Below are 21,236 nucleotides of genomic sequence, written 5' to 3'. Positions count from 1 at the left end.
TGAGTGCATCTAACTCTTTTAAGGGGGGGGGGGTGGGTTAGAAGGATATACTATCCTACGGTATTCCTGAAAGAGGTGGGTTTCAGGTTCTCCGGAGGTGGTGATTGACTCCGCTGCTCCCTCGGTCTTGAGGGAGTTTGTATCCACCATTGGCGGTGCCAGAGAGCGAACAGTTTTGCTGGGCTGAGCCCGGAACAGTTACTTCCTCAGACGTAGGGAGGCGAGCAGCCAGAGCGTTGGCATGACACGCAGTGCCCTCTGTTTGGTGTAGGGTCTGATCAGACCTTGAGGTGACGGAAGGTGCCGTGTCCCCTCACAGCTCCGTAGGCAAGCACCTGGCTTCTGTGTAGCGGATGCGAGCTTCACTGGAAGCAGTGTGGACGAGACGCGGAGTGAGCGGGACGGTTGACGTAGAGAACTTGGGACAGGTTGAACACCAGAGGGCTCCGGCGTTCTGGATGAGCTTGTAGGGGTTTGTAATGGACGCACAGGCCAGGGGAAGCCCAGCCAACGCGAGCTTGCAGTAATCGCAGACGGGATCGATGGACACAGTGCCTGGATTAGGACCTGGCCCAGCTTCCTGTGTTGAGGCAGTCTGTACTCTGCGAATGTTGTAGAGCATAACACAGGAACGCGTCACAGCCTTGATGGTTAGTTGGAGAACGACAGGGTGTTGGTCCAGGATTCCGCCCAAGGTTCTTAGCACATCTGGAGGGAGGACACAATGGAGTTGTCGAACCCGTGATGCCGAGCATTGAGCATAGTCCTTTCCCGGGAGGAAAGCAGCTAGTCCGTCTCTGCCGTAGGCTTCAGCTTGAGGTCGGTGACTCCGTCATCCACACTGATAGTGCCAGACATGCAGAGATGCGATTCGCACAACTGGTTATTCGAAGGGGGAAAGAGAAGATTATTGTGTTGCGTCTGCATTAGCGCCAATGATAGGAGAGCTGTGAGGATACTTGACAGGCCAAGTGACTGGATCTATGCGAGAATGGATGTCAGGCTAGAACAAGCCCTGCGGGGACCACAGTTGGTGAGAAGCACGTGGGGCGGTGCGAGGACAGATTCTCGCCACGGCCACCTTTGGTAGGAGCGAACCCAGGTAGGACGCAATCCAAGCGTGGTGCGTCGCCGGAGATGCCTCGGATTGGGGTGAGAGGAGGATCTGATGGTTCACAGTATCAAAGCAGCCGAAGGTCTGAAGGAGATGAGCAGAGGAAGAGAGTTCTAGCTATGCAGTGCGGAGACGCCTCCGTTGACACAGAGAGATAGCGTCTCAGTGAATGGACTCAGTATCTGAACCAATGACTGATTGGATCAGATCGACAGGCTTCTGAGAGAGATAGCAGGGAGACGCTAGCCAATGAGGACGGCACCGTTCAAGAGTTCTTGGAGAGACAAAGAAAGAAGGATACTGAGTCTGTAGTGTTTGACATCGGAGGGCGATCGTAGTGGTAGGGTTTTTTCAGCAAGGGTGCACTCCGCTCTCTTGAAGGACGGAAGGAGTGCCATGCGAGTCTCAAGGATGAGTTTGGCAGGTTGGGGGGAGAAGGTCCGAATGGTCTGGAGAGAAGAGGAGGATAGGTCAGCGGGCAGGTGCTGGGCGGCCGGCCGTCCACAAGACGCGAGGATATGTCCCATTTCTGGCGACAGAGGGGAGAAAGGGTTCAAGCACCTAGGGTATAGGGCAGATGTGAAGCAGAACAACCGCCGTGTCGTTTGACTACGCAATACGACGATCGGATGTCGTCGACCTTCTTTTTTCAAAATGGTTGACGAGTCTATCCGCGAGAGGAGGAGGGGGGGAAGGGGGAGATTCAGAGGGAGGAGAGAAGTGGCAAGAGCTTCATACGGTGTGAGGCAGAATGCTTGGAATTTAGAGTGGTAGAAAAGGGCTTTAGCAGCAGAGACAGAGAGGGAGGAATGTAGAGAGCGAGTGAGGTGATAAGCCGAGCCAGGTCCATGGAGGCGGAGTTTTCCATCCCATTTCCGTCGGGCTGCCCCGGAGCCCGGTTTCTTTGAGCTCGCAATGAGTCGTCGAGCGCACGGAGCAAGGAGGGGCAGGAACCGAGCCGCCTGGGGATAGGCGGACATTGCTTGTGTTCTGTGTCACAAATGGTAACCTATTCTCTATGTACTGTATTGACCAGCTCGAAGTAGAGCACTATATAGGGATTAGGGTACCAATAGTGCGTGTCCCATGTGTTGTCCAGGCACTCGCCCCATGGTGACGAGGACAGTGCGAGCGCCAATGACTAAGCCACCACCGCCCACAGGAAACCTGCAGAAACTGCCCCTGTGTGACAAGTGTGGAAACGGCATTGTGTGAGTACTTCGAAGACAAAGCTGCTCTGAGAATGTCATATGAAAAGTTGGTACTGAGTTGCACCCATTTCTTTCAATACTTATTATAATAAGAAGCGTTATAGCCTGGAATCCAGAACCTGTTTTGAGATGACATTCCACTCCTTTTATTTTGTGTCATTCCAAACACAGGAGGCTGCTGAGGGGAGGACGGCTCATAATAATGGTCGGAACGGAGCGAATGGAATAGCATTAAACACGTTTGATGTCTTTGATACCATTCCAGCCGTTACCATGAGCCAGTCCTCCCCAATTAAGGTACCACCAACCTCCTGTGTTGCCGAACAGTATCTTTCTACAGAGAGTTTGCTTAGTTGTGTTGATCAAAAGTGTTTGGTCAGACAAGGAGTGGCAAGGAGTATAATGATAACAGAAACAAACTGGTACCCAAGCCAGAAGAGTTACACCTAAAAAGTTCTGCCAAAAACTAGTTGACCCTTAAAGGTCCAATGTAGCCATTTTTTTTTAAATCATTATCAAATCATTTCTGGGCAACAATTAAATACCTTACTTTGATTGTTTTCAATTAAAATAGTCCAAATAAACTCTAAGCAAAGAGCAATTTCTCAAGAAAAATATTTTTGTGGACTTTCTGGGAGTGGTTTGCGTGGGGAGGGGAAAACTGGCTGTTATTGGCAGAGACGTTTGGAACTCTGTTATTGGTGATGTCACCAGGCAAAAACCAGGCCAAAACTCCATCACACTGAAACAGGCTGAAATTTCAGGCAGTCTTTTTAAATAGCTCTTACACTAAAAGGGCATTATCATAATTCTCACAATTTGACAGTATTATTCCAACCTCATAGTGTAGAAATGTACACTTCCGTTCAAAAGTTTGGGGTCACTTAGAAATGTCCTTGTTTTTGAAAGAAAAGCAATTTTTTTGTTCATTTAAAATAACATCAAATTGATCAGAAATACAGTGGAGACATACTGCACTGGGCTTTGAAACGGAAAGTTGGAATTTGAGTTTGTACTTCCTAATATGCGCAACTCAATATTAGGAARGTGTTCATAATGTTTGGTATACTCAGTGTACTTTGAGTGGTTAGATGAGGTAGGCAGCACTCTCCCAAATCATTGATGTACTTTTGTAATCTGGCAACCCTGCTCCAGCTTTCCCTCCCCCAATCCTAACCCTAACCAATAGTGGGGGAAATGCTAAACTGACCCAAGATCAGCGTCAGCGGTAACTTCAGCCTACTCCTGTTGCTACCTCTGTTGTTCTTCTATAGGGGCACAGTGGTGAAAGCGAGAGACAAGTTCCGCCACCCTAGCTGCTTCGTGTGCACCGACTGTGACGTCAACCTTAAACAGAAGGGCTACTTCTTCGTGGAGGGCCAACTGTACTGCGAGACCCACGCTCGAGCCCGGACAAGACCCCCGGAGGGCCATGACCTTGTCACTGCTTTCCCCTCGGCATAGGACMCTCCTCACACAAACACGCACACACGCACCATCCTAAAAATCTGCCAGTGAGGCACCATTGATTGTAACTGTTTGTATCTGTGTTCTCCTGTGTTCTATTGTCTGTTTGCTCTCTTTTGCACATCCTGACAGTGCATTTGTTTGTGAATACACTTACATGTATACTATTCTCTTACTTCAAATAAAGGGGTTTTGACTCCATGTTGTGGAAATGCCTCATATTGTCTTTCTCTTCATCTCTTTCCTGAGCTGACTGACTGATAGGCAAACACACTAGATGAAGTGCTGGCTCGTCACAGTGTCACAGAGGGCACTGAGAGTCTCTCAAGGGGGACGACGACGAGGAGCTGTGAATGTGTCACCTTCCCCGTGTCAGCTGTTATTCCTCACAGGGTGTCACGGTGGGCATAAAGGGTACTGTCTGTTTACGACCTGGGATTTGGCGTCCAGCCAGACGGCCAGCGTCAGTGAATGAGTTGTAAGGTCAGCAAGTGTTTGGGTGACAACCGAAAGGGATGAACGCGAGGAAGGACAACTGTGATTAGACAAAAACTAGTGAGATGATAAAAGATGTTTACATGTCTTCTAACAGTTGAGCTTGTCATATAACTACTATGTGCACGAGCGGATCATTATGAGATTGTGAGGAGTCATACTGCTGAAGTGAAGGGAACCTGATCCATGTCGCTCGCCTACATTATTTGAACCTCTATCCCGAGGAGACTACACTTTCCCCGGGTGTTCAGTGGCCATCCCAACAGCTGTGTGGGTGAAGAAATGAATGGATGTGAAGTAGTAGTCTGAAAAGACATGTTGGTTCTGGATGTGTCAATTTAGCCACAATAACAGTCAATGACATTTTGTTTTGCGTGCTCTTTTCAAAAAAGTTAACTCAGAGAGGTGTTGTGTTAGGAGGTAAGTTGACAGTGATGTAGCCTAAATCCCTCCACCAGTTGTGAGAGGCCTTTAAAACAGGGCCTGGCTCCAATTAGCACCCCAAAGACCCCAGCTAAATACCCTCAGCCCTTCGGCCCAGTGAATCAGACTATGATACATTTTCTTTCTCTGAATACTGTATCTTGTGTGACTTTTGTAGGTAACTTTTCCACACTTTTAGATGGGCTCAAGTGTCACGTCCCTCTTTTTCTAGATAATGCCAGTTTCCTCAGTGGGGCAAAACATCATAGACATTTGACAGGGTGAGATCACAGGTAAGTTGATCCCGTTGGCTATAACTGTAATAGGAAAAGGGTACCTTGGCAAGAGTCTGTATTACAACATGGAATAAGGGTGAGTGTTGGCACACGATACAACAGCCCAGTTGTCCATGAAACGTTGTAAATAGGCCTACTATAGAACAATATTTAAGTTGAAGCATATATAAAATATTATATATATATATATAATAGTTTTTGTCTATTTCTGAAAAAGATACTAAGTATATTTATAGATAAGACATGACTTGTTAATTAAAGTGGCAAAAGGCTCACAAACCCCCCAAAATTGAAAAGTGTGTACCAATTGTGTGAAAGAACTGTTGATGACTACATCCAATCAGAGTTTAGCTCAAATTTGAGGGACCTCAGAATTCCGGTTACCATGGTAACCTTACGCGCTGATTTATTAGAGAGAACGAAGTTTAGCAAATCTTGAAACAAATGAGCTACGATTATGAATTCGCATTTTGAACGTGTCATGTAGCTACAAGCAAACGGAGTTCCTGCAGAGAGTAAGTTATGATTTATTTACCTATTGACCATGTTTTACTTATTGACCATGTTTTACTGTAACGTTAGCTAATTAGCTAGCCAGCAACGCCTGCTAGCTAGCGAGTTATTTAGTTAGCTAACTTTAGCTACGTTAGCAGAAATGTTGATAGCCTTGATAGCTGGAACAATATCTAAACTATCCTAAATGAAATGGCATTTAAGCCCTGCTCATTAATGTTTTAGGTTCCTGTCAGTGAATGTAATTTCAGGCCCATTTCGGGTTCAGGGTTCAAACGTGCTGCCATCCAGCCATCACCCCAGAGATCAGCATGAGAAGACGAAGCTCCTACACACCTGAGGCCCCTCTGTCTCCAAGAGAAGGCAACCAGGTTGAATGTTAATAATGAGGACATATCATGTTCTGCATTTGAATTAGGCATTTTTATGTAAAGACATTGTTCGATGATTGTTATTAAGAATATAGCATAGRCTGTCATGATGAAAGACTTAGTGTACCTCATGCTAGGCCTACTTGTTGGAGAGTAGGCTAATAAAGAATGGCTGCTGAATATGTACAGTTGAAGTCGGAAGTTCACATACACTTAGGTTGGAGTTATTAAAACTCGTTTTTCAACCACTCCACAAATGTCTTATTAACAAACTATAGTTTTGGCAAGTCGGTTAGGACATCTACTTTGTGCATGACACAAATCATTTTTCCAACAATTGTTTACAGACAGATTATTTCACTTATAATTCACTGTATCACAATTCCAGTGGGTCAGAAGTTTACATACACTAAGTTGACTGTGCCTTTTAAACAGCTTCGAAAATTCCAGAAAATTATGTCATGGCTTTAGAAGCTTCTGATAGGCTAGTTGACATAATTTGATTCAATTGGAGGTGTTCTTGTGGATCTATTTCAAGGCCTACCTTCAAACTTTGCTTAACATCATGGGAAAATCAAAAGAAATAGMCCTCCACAGGTCTGGTTCATCTTTGGGAGCAATTTCCAAACGCCTGAAGGTACCACATTCATCTGTACAAACAATAGTACGCAAGTATAAACACCATGGCCTCGCAGCCGTCATACCGCTCAGGAAGGAGATGCGTTCTGTCTCCTAGAGATGAACGTACTTTGGTGCGAAAAGTGCAAATCAATCCCAGAACAACAGCAAAGGACCTTGTGAAGATGCTGGAGGAAACGGGTACAAAAGTATCTATATCCGCAGTAAAACGAGTCCTATATCGACATAACCTAAAAGGCCGCTCAGCAAGGAAGAAGCCACTTCTCCAAAACCGCCATAAAAAAGCCAGACTACGGTTTGCATCTGCACATGGGGACAAAGATCGTACATTTTGGAGAAATGTCCTCTGGTCTGATGAAACAAAAATAGAACTGTTTGGCCATAATAACCATCGTTATGTTTGGAGGAAAAAGGGGGAGGCTTGCAAGCCGAACAACACCATCCCAACCGTGAAGCACGGGGGTGGCAGCATCATGTTGTGGGGGTGCTTTTCTGCAGGAGGGACTGGTGCACTTCACAAAATAGATGGCATCATGATGAAGGAAAATTATGTGGATATATTGAAGCAAAATYTCAAGACATCAGTCAGGAAGTTAAAGCTTGGTCGCAAATGGGTCTTCCAAATGGACAATGACCTCAAGCATACTTCCAAAGTTGTGGCAAAATGGCTTAAGTACAAGAAAGTCAAGGTATTGGAGTGGCCATCACAAAGCCCTGACCTCAATCCCATAGAACATTTGTGAGCAGAACTGAAAAGCAAGGAGGCCTACAAACCTGACTCAGTTACACCAGGTCTGTCAGGAGGAATGGGCCAAAATTCACCCAACTTATTGTGGGAAGCTTGTGGAAGGCTACCTGACACGTTTGACCCAAGTTAAACAATTTAAAGGCAATGCTACCAAATACTAATTGAGTGTATGTAAACTTCTGACCCACTGGGAATGTGATGAAAGAAATAAAAGCTGAAATAAATAATTCTCTCTACTATTATTCTGACATTTCACATTCTTAAAATAAAACTAACTGACCTAAGACAGGGAATTTTTACTACGATTAAATGTCAGGAATTGTGGAAAACTGAGTTTAAATGTATTTGGCTAAGGTGTATGTAAACTTCCGACTTCATCTGTATGTACAAATCTGTGTTAAACCCACAAGAATATTGTATTATTGACTATATGGGTCATGGTTAAATGAACGCAACACGGCTCTCACTCATTCCTTGTACTCATTTCAGGTTGAGTGGACCACACCAGTTTCACAGCACATGAAGAAAACACAGCCTCCTCTTCATAATTGTAACAGCAAATCAGGGATATCTTCAGAAAAGTTTAACAATGTTTCATTRATGAAAGAAACAAATGAATCAGAGACGCGTAGAGCATCCTACAGGCATTCACCGAGGGCTTTTGACCCTGACTGCTCCCCAATACGTAGTGGCTCAGGAGACCGAGCTCTCGGGACAGACTACAAATATGAGATGATAGTCGATTTGGAGAATACGGTGGACAGACTGAAAAACGCTCTGGTATCACTGGAGGAGGACAACCTMAGCCTCAACAAGAAGATAAGAGAAAACAAGGCAGAAGACCGCCCATTTTTGACCAATCACAATGTCTCAGGCTCAACAAGTGGCAACAATTCACAGAAAATGGCTGGTGGTCTCACTCACAGTCCCACCTCCAAACTCAATACACACCCTGTCACTTTCAACATGGCCAAAACATACCCAGAAAGTCAAAGGCAAGATACACTATCCAAGATAGGGGAGCCTAGGATTGGAGATATGCTCAAAATGGAGAGCCTATCCTTGGAGGACAGGTGTGTTTACTTGGAGAAAGAGAAACAGGACTTGCAGAGGAAGTTGCGGAAGACGGAGGACTACTGCAAGGAGTGYGTCCGCGAGCTCAAGAGGATCCTCCCAAAGTATGAGGACCTCAAAGCATCGAATAAAACACTGGATAAGCTCAACAAGCAGCAGGCCGCAGAGAACCACAGACTCGTCGATGCTCTTGAGGGCGGGAGCCAGGCAGGGGAGAGATCCAGGGATCACAGGCTGGCTCAGGAGCCTAAAGAAGGTGGTAGTGACAACAGGGTGCGGCTTCAACTGGAGAGGGCCAACGATCTCTGCACCCAGCTCACCCAGGAGAAGGGGCAGCTGGAGGACCGGATAGCCTCGCTGGCAAGGGAGGTCAGCCACCTCACGAATGAGCTGGATATGAGTTGGGCCGAGCTCCATCGGCTGGGGGCCAGGAGGAGAAGCTCCCTTGAGGGGATCACAACTAGGGACGGCAGCCTTCCGGCCTCGTCGGGCAACGAACACCCAGCCGAACGCATCCTGGACAGCGTGGGGAAAGAGCGCAAGGCCATGTCGGGCGCCGTGGCCCATCTCAAAGAGGAGAACAAGACACTACGAGAGAACCTCAAACAGAGCGTCAAGAGGGGCGAGGAGGCAGAGGGCGGAGCCAAGCAGCTGAGGGAAGAGCAGGCCATATTGGAAAGCTGCCTGCTCACGGTGCAGAAGGAGAAAGACCTGCTTCAGCTGGAGGTGCGGCAGCTCCACCAGGAGTACATCGAGCTCAGCAGTAGCATCTCGCTGCAGCTGAGAGAGAGGAGCCCCATCGCCAGTACCAGGATATTAGCAGGGTCACATGTGGTGACTGATGGTAGTGATAGTGGAGCCAGGCAGCAAGAGAGTCCAAGGCAGCCTCTGAATAGCAGCCCTATTACCAGAGAAATGCTGGATGGCCCTGTAGGTAAGGTTAAAAAGAGTGCATTTTAACAGTTTGTCATTTAATTCAGGTTTATTGAATAGGTTATTCATTTTCATTCAAGGTCATTCAGAATGCAAAAGAATGTTTGAACATCTAGCTACTGTGTCGATTGTATACGATTATTAAATGTATTTAGCTGACAGTAGTAGTAGAGACATCACCACTAGTCGTCCTGGAGCTCATAACTATGTCTTGAAAGACTCTTCTTCTTTCTTCTTCTTTGGACTGTGTAGGCGGAGAGGCAATTGTTCATATAAGGAAGCGTTTCGAGGAGGAGGAGCAGAGAGCCCAGAGGTACAAAAACATCATCAATCAGAATGAATGAGGCTGAAGCTGGATTAGTGGGCCAGGCAGACTGGATGTTGACCTCTACCTCCCATACCACGAGGGGTCAGGAGAGGTGAAGCATCCTGTAGCCTACCGTAGAGCTCTTTGCATCACTTTACCAACAATATGCCCTTCACAAGGTCATGTACCATATGCACTGTACAGATTTTAATTCCCTGATTATATTATGCTTTTCAAAATATTTTGTCAGTGTTATTTATCATTTATAATAGTTWTTAGATAAATGGCATATCAAGGCAATTTGTGGCTAGGGCCGGGACGATACAAGTATTACGATACTCGTTAGTAATGTGGCAAGAAAACWAAACACGAAGCGGATGTAACTTCTTTAGGAAAACAGCCCTAATGTTGGAAACAAACATCATTATCCAGAGTCACAATTTATTTTTTTAAAGCTAAAGCACACAATATTTTACATACGTGGGGATCTTAACAGTCGTAACAGTGGAATTGGGAGGTTAGATGACTATATAAATTATATTAATGATATTCCATYGCGTGTTGCTTTGGATGACTTTGTTAATCATCATKGGGAAACCCTATTAGAATTCCTTCGAGACTCTAAAATGTATATCATTAATGGAAGGATATTTCCCTTAAGCGATAACTTTACATCCATATCTGGCAAAGGAAAAGCTGTGGTGGACTATATAGTTACCCTCCACAACTGTCTATAAACTTGTTTGGAATTTAAGGTGTTACCCCCACAGATGGTTGTAGAATGTGGATGTTTTGACTTAATTTAAGAAAAAAGTAGACTTCCTGATCATTCTCTKTTATTTATGATATTTTCTGTTTCTCAACCAGGTATTACTGTGCATCACYTGGGGCAAAATATACATACCCCACATAGGCCTAAATGTAAGAAAAGAAATGTGCCAAATTATTTTCTGTTCTAAAATGGCATGYAGAGCTCTGGTGGAAGTCATCAAAACTCTGCAAAGATGCCAAGAAACACCATTTGATTTAGCTGTGTGGTATGAAACATTTTGTGATATATATTCTGATGCAAAAAAAGAATACAGCCCCAAGCCCAGGAAAGTTTACAAGCCGAAYAAGCCTTATCGGAATGATGAGTTAAGGGATCTATTGTCAGTAATGAGTACTTATTTTTACAGTGTAAAGATAGGAATTACAAGAGAACATTTTAGGAATGTGTTTAAAAGTTTTGCACTTATTCAAACGGAGATATCAGAGAGGGCATTTATTACACCTTGAGGAGATACCGAAAAGAAATCCTCAACAGTTTTGGAGCCAAATAAACAAGTTAGGACCAAAACGACATAAGAATATTCCAATGGAAGAGCGGGGGGGGTTGAACTCTGATATTACACAGGTACTTAAGGAAGGGGTTTGCTAGTTTGTTAACAGGTAATGAAAATGGGGCATATTTTGAGGAAGAATTATATAAAGACATATGTTCCCTAAGAACTAAAATGGAAAATACAATGTCAGAACCCTCTTATATACAGTACCAGTCAAAAGTTTGGACAAACCTACACATTTTTCTTTATTTTGACTATTTTCTACATTGTAGAATAATAGTGAAGACATCAACACTATGAAATAACACATATGGAATCATGCAATAACCAAAAAAGTGTGAAACAAGTCTAAATATATTTTATATTTGAGATTCTTCAAAGTAGCCACCCTTTGCATTGATGACAGCTTTGCACACTCTTGGCATTCTACTCCATCCAGCTTTACCTGGAATGCTTTTCCAACAGTCTTAAGAGTTCCGCACAATCTGATGCACCACGCCGTCACTCTCCTTGGTCAAATAGCCCTTACACAGCCTGGAGGTATGTCATTGTCCTGTTGAAAAACAAATGATAGTCCCACTAAGCGCAAACCAGATGGGAAAGCGTGCCTTGAATTCTAAATAAATCACGGACAGTGTCACCAGAAAAGCACTCCCACACCATAACACCTCCTCCTCCATGCTCACGGTGGGAACCACAATGCGGAGAACCTCCATTCACCTACTCTGCGTCTCACAAAGATACGACGGTTAGAACCAAAAATCTCAAATTTGGACTCATCAGACCAAAGGACTGATTTCCACCAGTCTAATGTCCATTGCTTCTTGGCCCAAGCAAGTCTCTTCTTTATATTTGGTGTCCTTTAGTAGTGGTTTCTTTGCAGCAAATTGACCATGAAGGCCTGATTCACACAGTCTCATCGGAACAGTTGATGTTGAGATGTGTCTGGTACTTGAACTCTGTGAAGCATGTATTTGGGCTGCAATTTCTGAGGCTGGTAACTCTAATGAACTTATCCTCTGCAGCAGAGGTAACTCTGGGTCTTCCTTTCCTGTGCCGGTCCTCATAAGAGCCAGTTTCATCATAGCGCTTGATAGTTTTTGCGACTGACATTTTCCGCATTGACTGACCTTCATGTCTTAAAGTAATGATGCACTGTCGTTTCTCTTTGCTTATTTGAGCTGTTCTTGCCATAATATGACTTGGACTTTTACCAAATAGGGCTATCTTCTGTATACCACCCCTACCTTATCACAACACATCACTGATTGTCTCAAATGCATCAAGAATGAAAGAAATTCCACAAATTAACTTTTAACAGGGCACACCAGTTAATTGAAATGCATTCCAGGTGACTACCTCATGAAGCTGGTTGAGAGAATGTGCGAAGCTTGTCATCAAGATAAAGGGTGGCTACTTTGAAGAATCTCTAAAATAAAAAACATATTTGATTTGTTTAACACTTTTTTGCTTACTAAACTCAGCAAAAAAAGAAACGTTCCTCTCACTGTCAACTAAGTTTATTTCAGCAAAGTAACATGTGTAAATATTGTATGAACATAACAAGATTCAACAACTGAGACATTAACTGAACAAAGATCCACAGATATCTGACTAACAGAAATTGAATAATGTGTCCCTGAACAAAGGGGGGTCAAAATCAAAGTAACAGTCAGTATCTGGTGTGCCACCAGCTGCATTAAGTACTGCAGTGCATCTCTACTCATGGACAGCACCAGATTTGCCAGTTCTTGCTGTGAGATGTTACCCCACTCTTCCACCAAGGACCTGCAAAGTTCCCGAACATTTCTGGGGGGAATGGCCCTAGCCCTCACCCTCTGATCCAACAGATCCCAGACATTGCTCAATGGGATTGAGATCCGGGCTCTTCGCTGGCCATGGCAGACACCTGACATTCCTGTCTTGCAGGAAATCACGCACAGAACGAGCAGTATGGCTGGTGGCATTGTCATGCTGAGGGTCATGTCAGAATGAGCCAGCAGGAAGGGTACCACATGAGGGATGAAGGATGTCTCCCTGTAACGCACAGCGTTGAAATTGCCTGCAATGACAACAAGCTCCAGTCCGATTGATGCTGTGACACACCGCCCCAGAACCATGACGAACCCTCTACCGCCAAATCGGATCCTCGCTCCAGAGTACAGGCCCTCGTGTAACGCTCATTCCTTCGACGATAAAACGCAAATCCGACCATCACCCCTGGTGAGACACACCGCGACTCGTCAGTGAAGAGCACTTTTTGCCAGTCCTGTTCTGGTCCAGCGACAGTGGGTTTGTGCGCATAGGCAACGTTGTTGCCGGTGATGTCTGGTGAGGACCTGCCTTACAACAGGCCTACAAGCCCTCAGTCCAGCCTCTCTCAGCCTATTGGCGGGACAGTCTGAGCACTGATGGAGGGATTTGTGCGTTTCCTGGTGTAACTCGGGCAGTTGTTGTTGCCATCCTGTACCTGTCCCGCAGGTGTGATGTTCGGATGTACCGACCCTGTGCAGGTGTTGTTACACGTGGTCTACCACTGCAAGGACGATCATCTGTCCATCCTGTCTCCCTGTAGTGCTGCCTTAGGCGTCTCACAGTACGGACATTGCAATTTATTGCCCTGGCCACATCTGCAGTCCTCATGCCTTCTTGCAGCATGCCTAAGGYACATTCACGCAGATGAGCAAGGACCCTGGGCATCTTTCTTATGGTGTTTTTCAGAGTCAGTAGAAAGGCCTCTTTAGTGTCCTAAGTTTTCATAACTGTGACCTTAATTATCTTTGAAAGACAGGGTCCTGAAAAGGGGACTTTTTTGTTGTTGTTGCTGACTTTATATGATTCCATATGTGGTATTACATAGTTTTGATGTCTTCACTATTGTTCTACAATGTAGAAAATAGTAAAAATAAAGAAAAACCCTTGAATGAGTAGGTTTGTCCAAACTTTTGACTGCTACTGTATGTAACCCATACTTAAATGAGGAGCTGTCTGTGGCAGAAGTTAAGAAGGTTATTGACGCTGCAAAAAATGGGAAAGCGTTTGGCAAATGAAGTTTTAAAATCCCCTAAATGAATTGACGTCCTACATGATTTGCTCCAAATTTGTTTTAGGTACATTATACTGCCATCCACTTTGCATAAGTCTATTTTGAATCCCATTCCCAAATCTTTMAAAAAATGACCCGAGAGTGCCACTGAACTATAGAGGCATAAGTTTATTAAGTACGGTTTATAAATTATATTCATCCATCCTCAACAATAGGCTAATGACCTCTTGGAGGATCAGAACATTCTGGTGGAAGAACAAAATGTTTTTTGTAAATCCAGAGCCTGTATAGATCCTATCTTCTCAGTCTGTACAGTAATCAGAAATAGATTACACGAAGAGAAGCCTACTTTTGCATGTTTCATTGATTTCCAGAAAGCTTTTGATTTTGTAAATAGGGATATTTCAGCCTATAGTTGGTTAAAGACCGGAGTTGATGGGAAGTTTGATCACGCAATCCAGTCTCTTTACAAAGTACCAATTTCCCTGTGTGCATGTTAATGAATATCGTACAGATTGGTTTCCCACACCCTCGGGTGTAAAACAAGGAGACGCCTTATCACCGACATTGTTTGCTGTGTTTATAAATTATTTGGCAAAAGAAATGAAACAGTTAAATATTGGAGTGAGATATGATGATGAAGTGCTAAGTATATTTTTGTATGCTGATGATATTATTTTGATGGCAGAAACTGAACAAGACCTGCAGAACATGTTATTATGTGCAGTCAATTGGTGTGAAAGATGGAGACTCATGATCATCCAGACAAAAACACAGATAATGACTTTTAGAAACGAGGTACTAAGATAAGTGTTTTTCAGTTTTTTTCTTGAGTTTACTAGCAATTATAAAAGTATTTTTTTTTTTTATTGATGAACATATTACCTTTCTATACGGAACATCTGTCCTGGCTGACTCAGGAAGTAGAGCTCTTGGGGGAGTTATAGGAGAAACAGAAACACTCAAAGATATTAATTATGCTACGTATTCCAAACTGTATCAGACATGCGTGTCCTGTTCTGGACTATTCAGCAGGAGTGTGGGGTGCTAAGAGGTCTTTTTTAATGAACATGTCCATAACAGAGCTGTACGTTACTTTTTAGGTGTCCACAAGTGCGCTGGGAACCCTGTGAGGTGAGATGGAAGGCATGCATGTGAGACTTTGGAATAGACTGTTAGATATGCCAGAATAGCTAGTAAAGTTTTTCAATGGGATCTATCCATAGGGGGAAGCCTGGACAACTGAAATGTCTGACCTTTTTCAACAGTCTGACTGTGAACATCTGTACGAAAACCAAATTAAGGGAGACATAGATATGATGCAATATGGGGGGGGAAATGGGTGGAGGAGATTAATTATAAACCCAAATTGAGAACCTTTTGTTAAATTAAGGGTGAATTTGTGTGTGAGAGAGATATATTATGTATAACCTACCTAAAAGCAAGAGATTGCTATGTGCACAGGTAAGATCAGGGATATTGCCTCTGTGTATTGAAACAGGTAAGATCAGGGATATTTCCTCTGCGTACTGAAACAGGTAAGGTCAGAGATATTGCCTCTGCGTATTGAAACAGGTAAGAGCAGGGATATTGCCTCTGCGTACTGAAACAGGTAAGAGCAGGGATATTGCCTCTGCGTATTGAAACAGGTAAGATCAGGGATATTTCCTCTGCGTACTGAAACAGGTAAGATCAGAGATATTGCCTCTGCGTATTGAAACAGGTAAGAGCAGGGATATTGCCTCTGCGTACTGAAACAGGTAAGATCAGAGATATTGCCTCTACGTACTGAAACAGGTAAGATCAGGGATATTGCCTCTGTGTATTGAAACAGGTAAGAGCAGGGATATTGCCTCTGCGTACTGAAACGGGTAAGATCAGAGATATTGCCTCTGCGTACTGAAACAGGTAAGATCAGGGATATTGCTTCTGCGTGTTGAAACAGGTAAGATCAGGGATATTGCCTCTGAGTACTGAAACAGGTATTGTGGTGAAATGGAAGAGGAAAGACGATGTAACTATTGTGACCTCGAAGAAATAGAGAATGAAACTAATTTTATCCTCTATTGCCCTTTCTACCACGACTTATTCCAGAAAGCACACCAGATATACCTTGACATGGCATTATGTGGCTGAGCGATGAGGATAAACTGAAATGTTATTTTGTTCATTGTGTATTTCCATTTGCGGAATATTTAGATAAAGCCTGGAATAAAATAAAAAGGGCTACCTATAATTAAATTATAAACATATTCAGCGTCTATGTGGTAAATGGCACGTGTGTATAAAGATTGTGTATAGGCTTGTCTCCCATAAGAATCTTCTCTTTGTGCCAGACTGGGTTCAAATACCTTCCGTTTCTATGTTATGTATGTATKTATGCRTATATATATATACAGTGTGTATGTCTGTACATTATTGTACTGCTCTAGAGATATAATTCTTGTTTGGATAACCTTATTTACTATTATGTATAGATTTTTACTTTACATTTTTTCACTCTTTATGCGATGCGCAATGCAGAGAACACTAGAAGAAGAATGATCATTTTAATACCACAGTGACTTATTGTAATGTTTGTTTATGTGTCACTTAATCCCATAAGGGATGGGTTGCCAATTGGCGATTTGACACACAAATAAAATGTCTTTCATTCATTCATACAGAAGGTTTTCAAAGGACCAAAGAGACTGATCTGCCTCATGTTTGAAATTTTGCCATCTAAAAAATATTGCGATACTGGTGTCATCCCGGCTCTATTTGTGGCTGGGGTGCAGCACRTGCCCCATGTAGTTTCATTTGGAGAAGGTAAATATATTTTTGAACAGCAGGGGGAGTTGTTGTATCCAGTTGTTGTTGAGCCACCTCTATTAGGATCTATTAGACCTCAAAAAACAAAAAGGTTTAACCAAACATTGAAGGGGTCCTCACAGTTTATGTTGGTAGTATGTAGTCTGCTGTATGCACCATTCATACTAACATGTCTAATAAGCATGCACTGGGCATTACAATCCAGTTGGTGAGGTTTTACATTTGATTCCCTTGTTTATAGTCAGGCCTAGCATTATAGTGTTTGCTATTTTGCACCCAAAGACCCAATAAGTCTGATGGAAACCCACCCATTGAGTTAACACTTTATTTGGATAGTCTGTAGAGCATCTACAGATGGACTATCAGTAACATGTCAACTAACTACTAAACTTAACCYTAGCCCTTTTCCTAACCCGAAACTTAATCCTTACCCTAACTGTAGCCCTAGCAAGCAGTTGCTTATCAGTAGATTGTTTGTTGATAGTATAACGATCTGTAGAGCATCTACAGATGGACTATCCGGACTATCCAAGTAAAGTAACTCCTTATGGTTACACAGATGGCGGATGAGCACATTGTCCCTCTGTATACCCTGCTAGCCATGCCATGTCAATCAGTGTAGGGCTTTGTGGGACTGTACGACTCATGACTCACATCTCATAATGTCTCGAGGCTTTCATTCTTGTCCGTTACTCATCTGTCTGGCAGAAAGACAGTTGTAAGGTGTTGTCATCAGGACACTTATACTTAGCTACTCCTGCCAACTATAGTCTATTTAGTCATTTCAGAAAGTAAGAACCCTCATTGTTTGACAGAATCAATACTCATTTCTCTGATGTGTCTTGGAAACATATTTTTGACCTTCAGACATGAATTCTTTCACTGATGTAACTGATACTGTTATTTCATGCTACACTCAGYATGTGATGTCATCAAATACTTTTTTTTATGTTTATCTGTCATGAGAAAATRTCAAATGGGCCTTTTGATATTGACGCTGTTTCACAAATACTCATACTAGCCTATAACTCCCATTCTGTCCACGGTTCATAAACTTTGACTTCAAAATGTTAGCCGAGCAGTAAGTCATCAACTTCACTGTTTGCATCCTAATGTAATTCCATAGTGAACAGACCGAATCAAAAGGAACATTACATAAGTCTTAAACCCCATTGCTCATATCCTTCAGACTTGATTTAGAACGGGGGTAGCTCCCCCAGGTCCGCTCTCTGTAAGCCGCAGGTCAATAACTTTCGACAGCCTGATAAACCATTATTGGCTTACGTGCTGAATGGCCCATGAATGAGTTACTAAAAACAGAGGCATTGAACCGATCCCCGCAATACAACAGTGGTGATGGACTAAGAAACAGGAAGAAAGGGCAGCCTCTTAAAGGATCCAGAAATATAGTGAGGACATACACTATCGGTAATTAGACAGTTTGCTGCAACCAAAGGCGAGGGAGGGGTTCCGGATCTCTCGTGGACTATCTAATAATATAGCGTACATATATTAGTTTGTGCCAGAGCTGCAATATACACTGAGTGTACAAAACATTAGGACCAACTTCCTAATATTGAGTTGCACCCCTTTTTCCCTCAGAACAGTCTCAATTTGTCGGGGCATGGACTCTACAAGTTGTCGAAAGCGTTCCACAGGGATGCTGGCCTATGTTGACTCCAATGCTTCCCACAGTTGTGTCAAGTTGGCTGGAAGTTCTTTCGGTGGTGGACCATTCTTGATACACACTGGAAACTYGAGTGTGAAAAACCCAGCAGCATTGCAGTTCTTGACACACTCAAACCGGTGCGCATGGCACCTACTACCATAACTCGTTCAAAGGCACTTCAATGTTTTGTCTTGCCCATTCAACCTCTGAATGGCACACATACACAATCCATGTCTCAGTTGTCTCAAGGCTTAAAAATCCTTCTTTAACCTGTCTCCTCCCCTTCATCTACACTGATTGAAGTGAATTTAACAAGTGACATCAATAAGGGATCATAGCTTTCACCTGGATTCACCAGGTCCAAAAGGCTCCTTTAACAGCTTCTACCCCCAAGCCGTAAGACTGCTGAACAATTAATCAAATGGCCACCCATACTATTTACATTGACCCCCTCCCTTTGTTTTTACACTGCATCTACTCGCTGTTTATTATCTATGCATAGTAACTTTACCCCKACCTACATGTACAAACTACCTCGACTAACCTGTACCCCGGCACATTGACTCGGTACCGGSACCCCCTGTATATAGCCTCGTTATTRTTATATACTTTTGTGTTACTTTTTACTTTAGTTTATTTAGTAAATATTTTCTTAACTCTATTTCTTGAACTGTATTGTTGGTTAAGGGCTTGTAAGTAAGCATTTCATGGTAAGGTCTATATACCTGTTGTATTCGGCGCATGTGACAAATAMAATTTGGTTTGAATTTGGAAATGTCAGCACTGACACAAAGCTTGATTAAATTGATTAGTCAGTTTATATTATTACATGCTGAGTTTACAACTATTAGGTGTCAATAAATGACAACCTGCCTTCTGAACTAATGTGTTGTTTTGCACCTCAGCTTGTGATTAAAGCACATCTATCAAAATAAGGCCTCAGAATCCATTTGGAAAGAAGAATACCTGATCATTAATTATCGACATAATTTACTATGGTAGCATTCACAAAGGCAATGTAACATTTTCGTCCCACGATCAGCATTTAAATATCAACACTTGCATGTGGCCAAAATAGTTTGTTGTAAGAAGCATATCAAAACAGCAAGTTTTAAACAGCAGTTAAATATCACATGGCACAATTCAGCAATGCATTTGGCACTTGCATGAAATTGATCATTTACACATTTTGAACACACTTGGTTCTTCACTGAACCTTTTGACAACAAACGGATGTAAAAAAGCGGAATGTTTTACCCATAATTCACTCTTACAGTGGGTTGCACAGAACAGACATTAGAGTTGATATTATGAATTCAGACTTTAGTCGCTTTGAAATCTGTATCGCTCATGTCCTTTTCCCTCAGTGTCTTTCTGCTCATGATGTTCCTCGACCCAGAATTGACAGGTTGGCTGCACTTACACACTGACAGAAACGCAGTCCGGTAGTTGTTGTTCATCCACCCATAGAGGATGGGGTTGACGAAGGTCGAGCACATGGCCACGATGTGGAACATGGTGAAAAGCAGCTTGAAGTCTTTCATTTCCAAGACACTGTTGTCAATGTCAATGGCCAGCTGGAAGGCGTGGAGAGGCAGCCAGCTCACTGCAAACACCACCACCACGATCACCAGCATCTTAGTGGTCTTCCTCTTGCGCTGGTGGCGGTTGTTCCTYCCTGCCGGACTCACATGGTTCTTCAGCTTACTCCAGATGCGGATGTAGGCAAAGGAGTTGATGGCCAGCGGCAGGCAGTACTGGAGCAGGAGCATGGAGATACTATAGATGGTCCCGTCCATGCCGCTCCCTGGCCACTTTTCCGTACAAACCTGAATGGACTGCTCGGGCGAAAGGTCAAACGTCCCGTACTCCCGGAAGATGGCGAGCGGGCTGGCCAGGACTGCACTTATGGCCCACGTCATGATGATGACAGCGGCGCACATTTCCTTGGACATCTTGGTCTCCAGGTGGTAGACGATGCTCCGGTGGCGGTCCAGGGCGATGATGTTGAGCGTGATGGTGGARACGTGCACGGCCATGCCTTGGGAGAAGGGCAGCATGAAGCACAATGCCTGGCCAAACCTCCACTCCCCATGGAGAGTATTGATCAAAGTAAAGGGCAGACATAGAGTATTCACYAGCAAATCCGCCACAGCCAGGTTCACGATGAAAAAATTGGTGACGGTGTGCAGAGTTTTGAACTTGTACACCACGTATATCACCAGGGAGTTTCCGATGACTCCGAACAGTATGATGGTGCTGTAAGCCAAGATGAGGATCACTTGCACTCCCACCAGCTTGGTGCTGTCCTCCAGGTCTGGAAAGTTGTTGCGGCAGTTTGAGAATTCACAAGCAAGTCTAGAAGAATTCGCCCAATCCTCCATTGGAGTTATGTTTACTTGACTTTCAGTATCCATTGGTATCGTTCCTCTCCGGGCCTCAAAAATTCTGCAACAAGAGGAGGGAGATMATTTTGACAGAGGACATACATTTGTTTAAAAACATTTTTAAAGCTCCTTGCCTGCTCATATTTTAGACTGCAGTGAATGATGTCATTGTTGGGAGGTTTAAAGACCATTGTACAAGCTGCTAGCCTCGTGTGAGGCATACCTGTTTGATCATCAAAGTGCAACATCGAGGGMAGGGCAAAGACATGAGGTGGGCCTATCACAGTGACTCATCGGACTCCAGAGACTAGTTGAATTTGGCAGCCGGAGACTAGTTGAATTTCGCAGCATAGAAATAACAATCGTTCCAACAACCTTTTTCTATTTTTTTCTCTCACCCCCAAGCC

General features: G+C 43.6%; 3 protein-coding genes across 3 annotated transcripts in view; 2 read left to right on the top strand and 1 right to left on the bottom strand.

The window, feature by feature from the left end:
• Positions 1-4,008, top strand: part of LOC111958510 (PDZ and LIM domain protein 3) — a 36,734-nt gene extending 32,726 nt beyond the window's left edge. The window contains exons 6-7 of the mRNA XM_023979766.2: positions 2,214-2,325; positions 3,600-4,008. Of these exons, the coding sequence (XP_023835534.1) occupies positions 2,214-2,325; positions 3,600-3,789 (302 nt within the window). The 3' untranslated portion in view covers positions 3,790-4,008. The remainder of the gene's footprint in view (positions 1-2,213; positions 2,326-3,599) is intronic.
• Positions 4,009-5,804: 1,796 nt separating this feature from the next.
• Positions 5,805-10,122, top strand: LOC111958484 (uncharacterized). Its single transcript, XM_023979744.2, has 3 exons — positions 5,805-5,890; positions 7,767-9,285; positions 9,537-10,122. Exons 1-3 carry the CDS (start codon positions 5,831-5,833, stop codon positions 9,626-9,628), a joined length of 1,671 nt encoding a protein of 556 aa, XP_023835512.1. The 5' UTR covers positions 5,805-5,830; the 3' UTR covers positions 9,629-10,122.
• Positions 10,123-19,487: 9,365 nt separating this feature from the next.
• LOC111958509 (neuropeptide Y receptor type 2) lies at positions 19,488-20,885 on the bottom strand. Its single transcript, XM_023979765.2, has one exon. It carries the CDS (start codon positions 20,857-20,859, stop codon positions 19,759-19,761), a length of 1,101 nt encoding a protein of 366 aa, XP_023835533.1. The 5' UTR covers positions 20,860-20,885; the 3' UTR covers positions 19,488-19,758.
• Positions 20,886-21,236: the final 351 nt, after the last annotated feature.

This window comes from Salvelinus sp. IW2-2015, linkage group LG34, assembly GCF_002910315.2.
Source record: "Salvelinus sp. IW2-2015 linkage group LG34, ASM291031v2, whole genome shotgun sequence".
Taxonomy (NCBI): Eukaryota; Metazoa; Chordata; class Actinopteri; order Salmoniformes; family Salmonidae; genus Salvelinus; species Salvelinus sp. IW2-2015.
The sequence above is the reverse complement of the archived record's forward strand: the minus strand, read 5'-3'. Positions and strand labels throughout refer to the sequence as shown.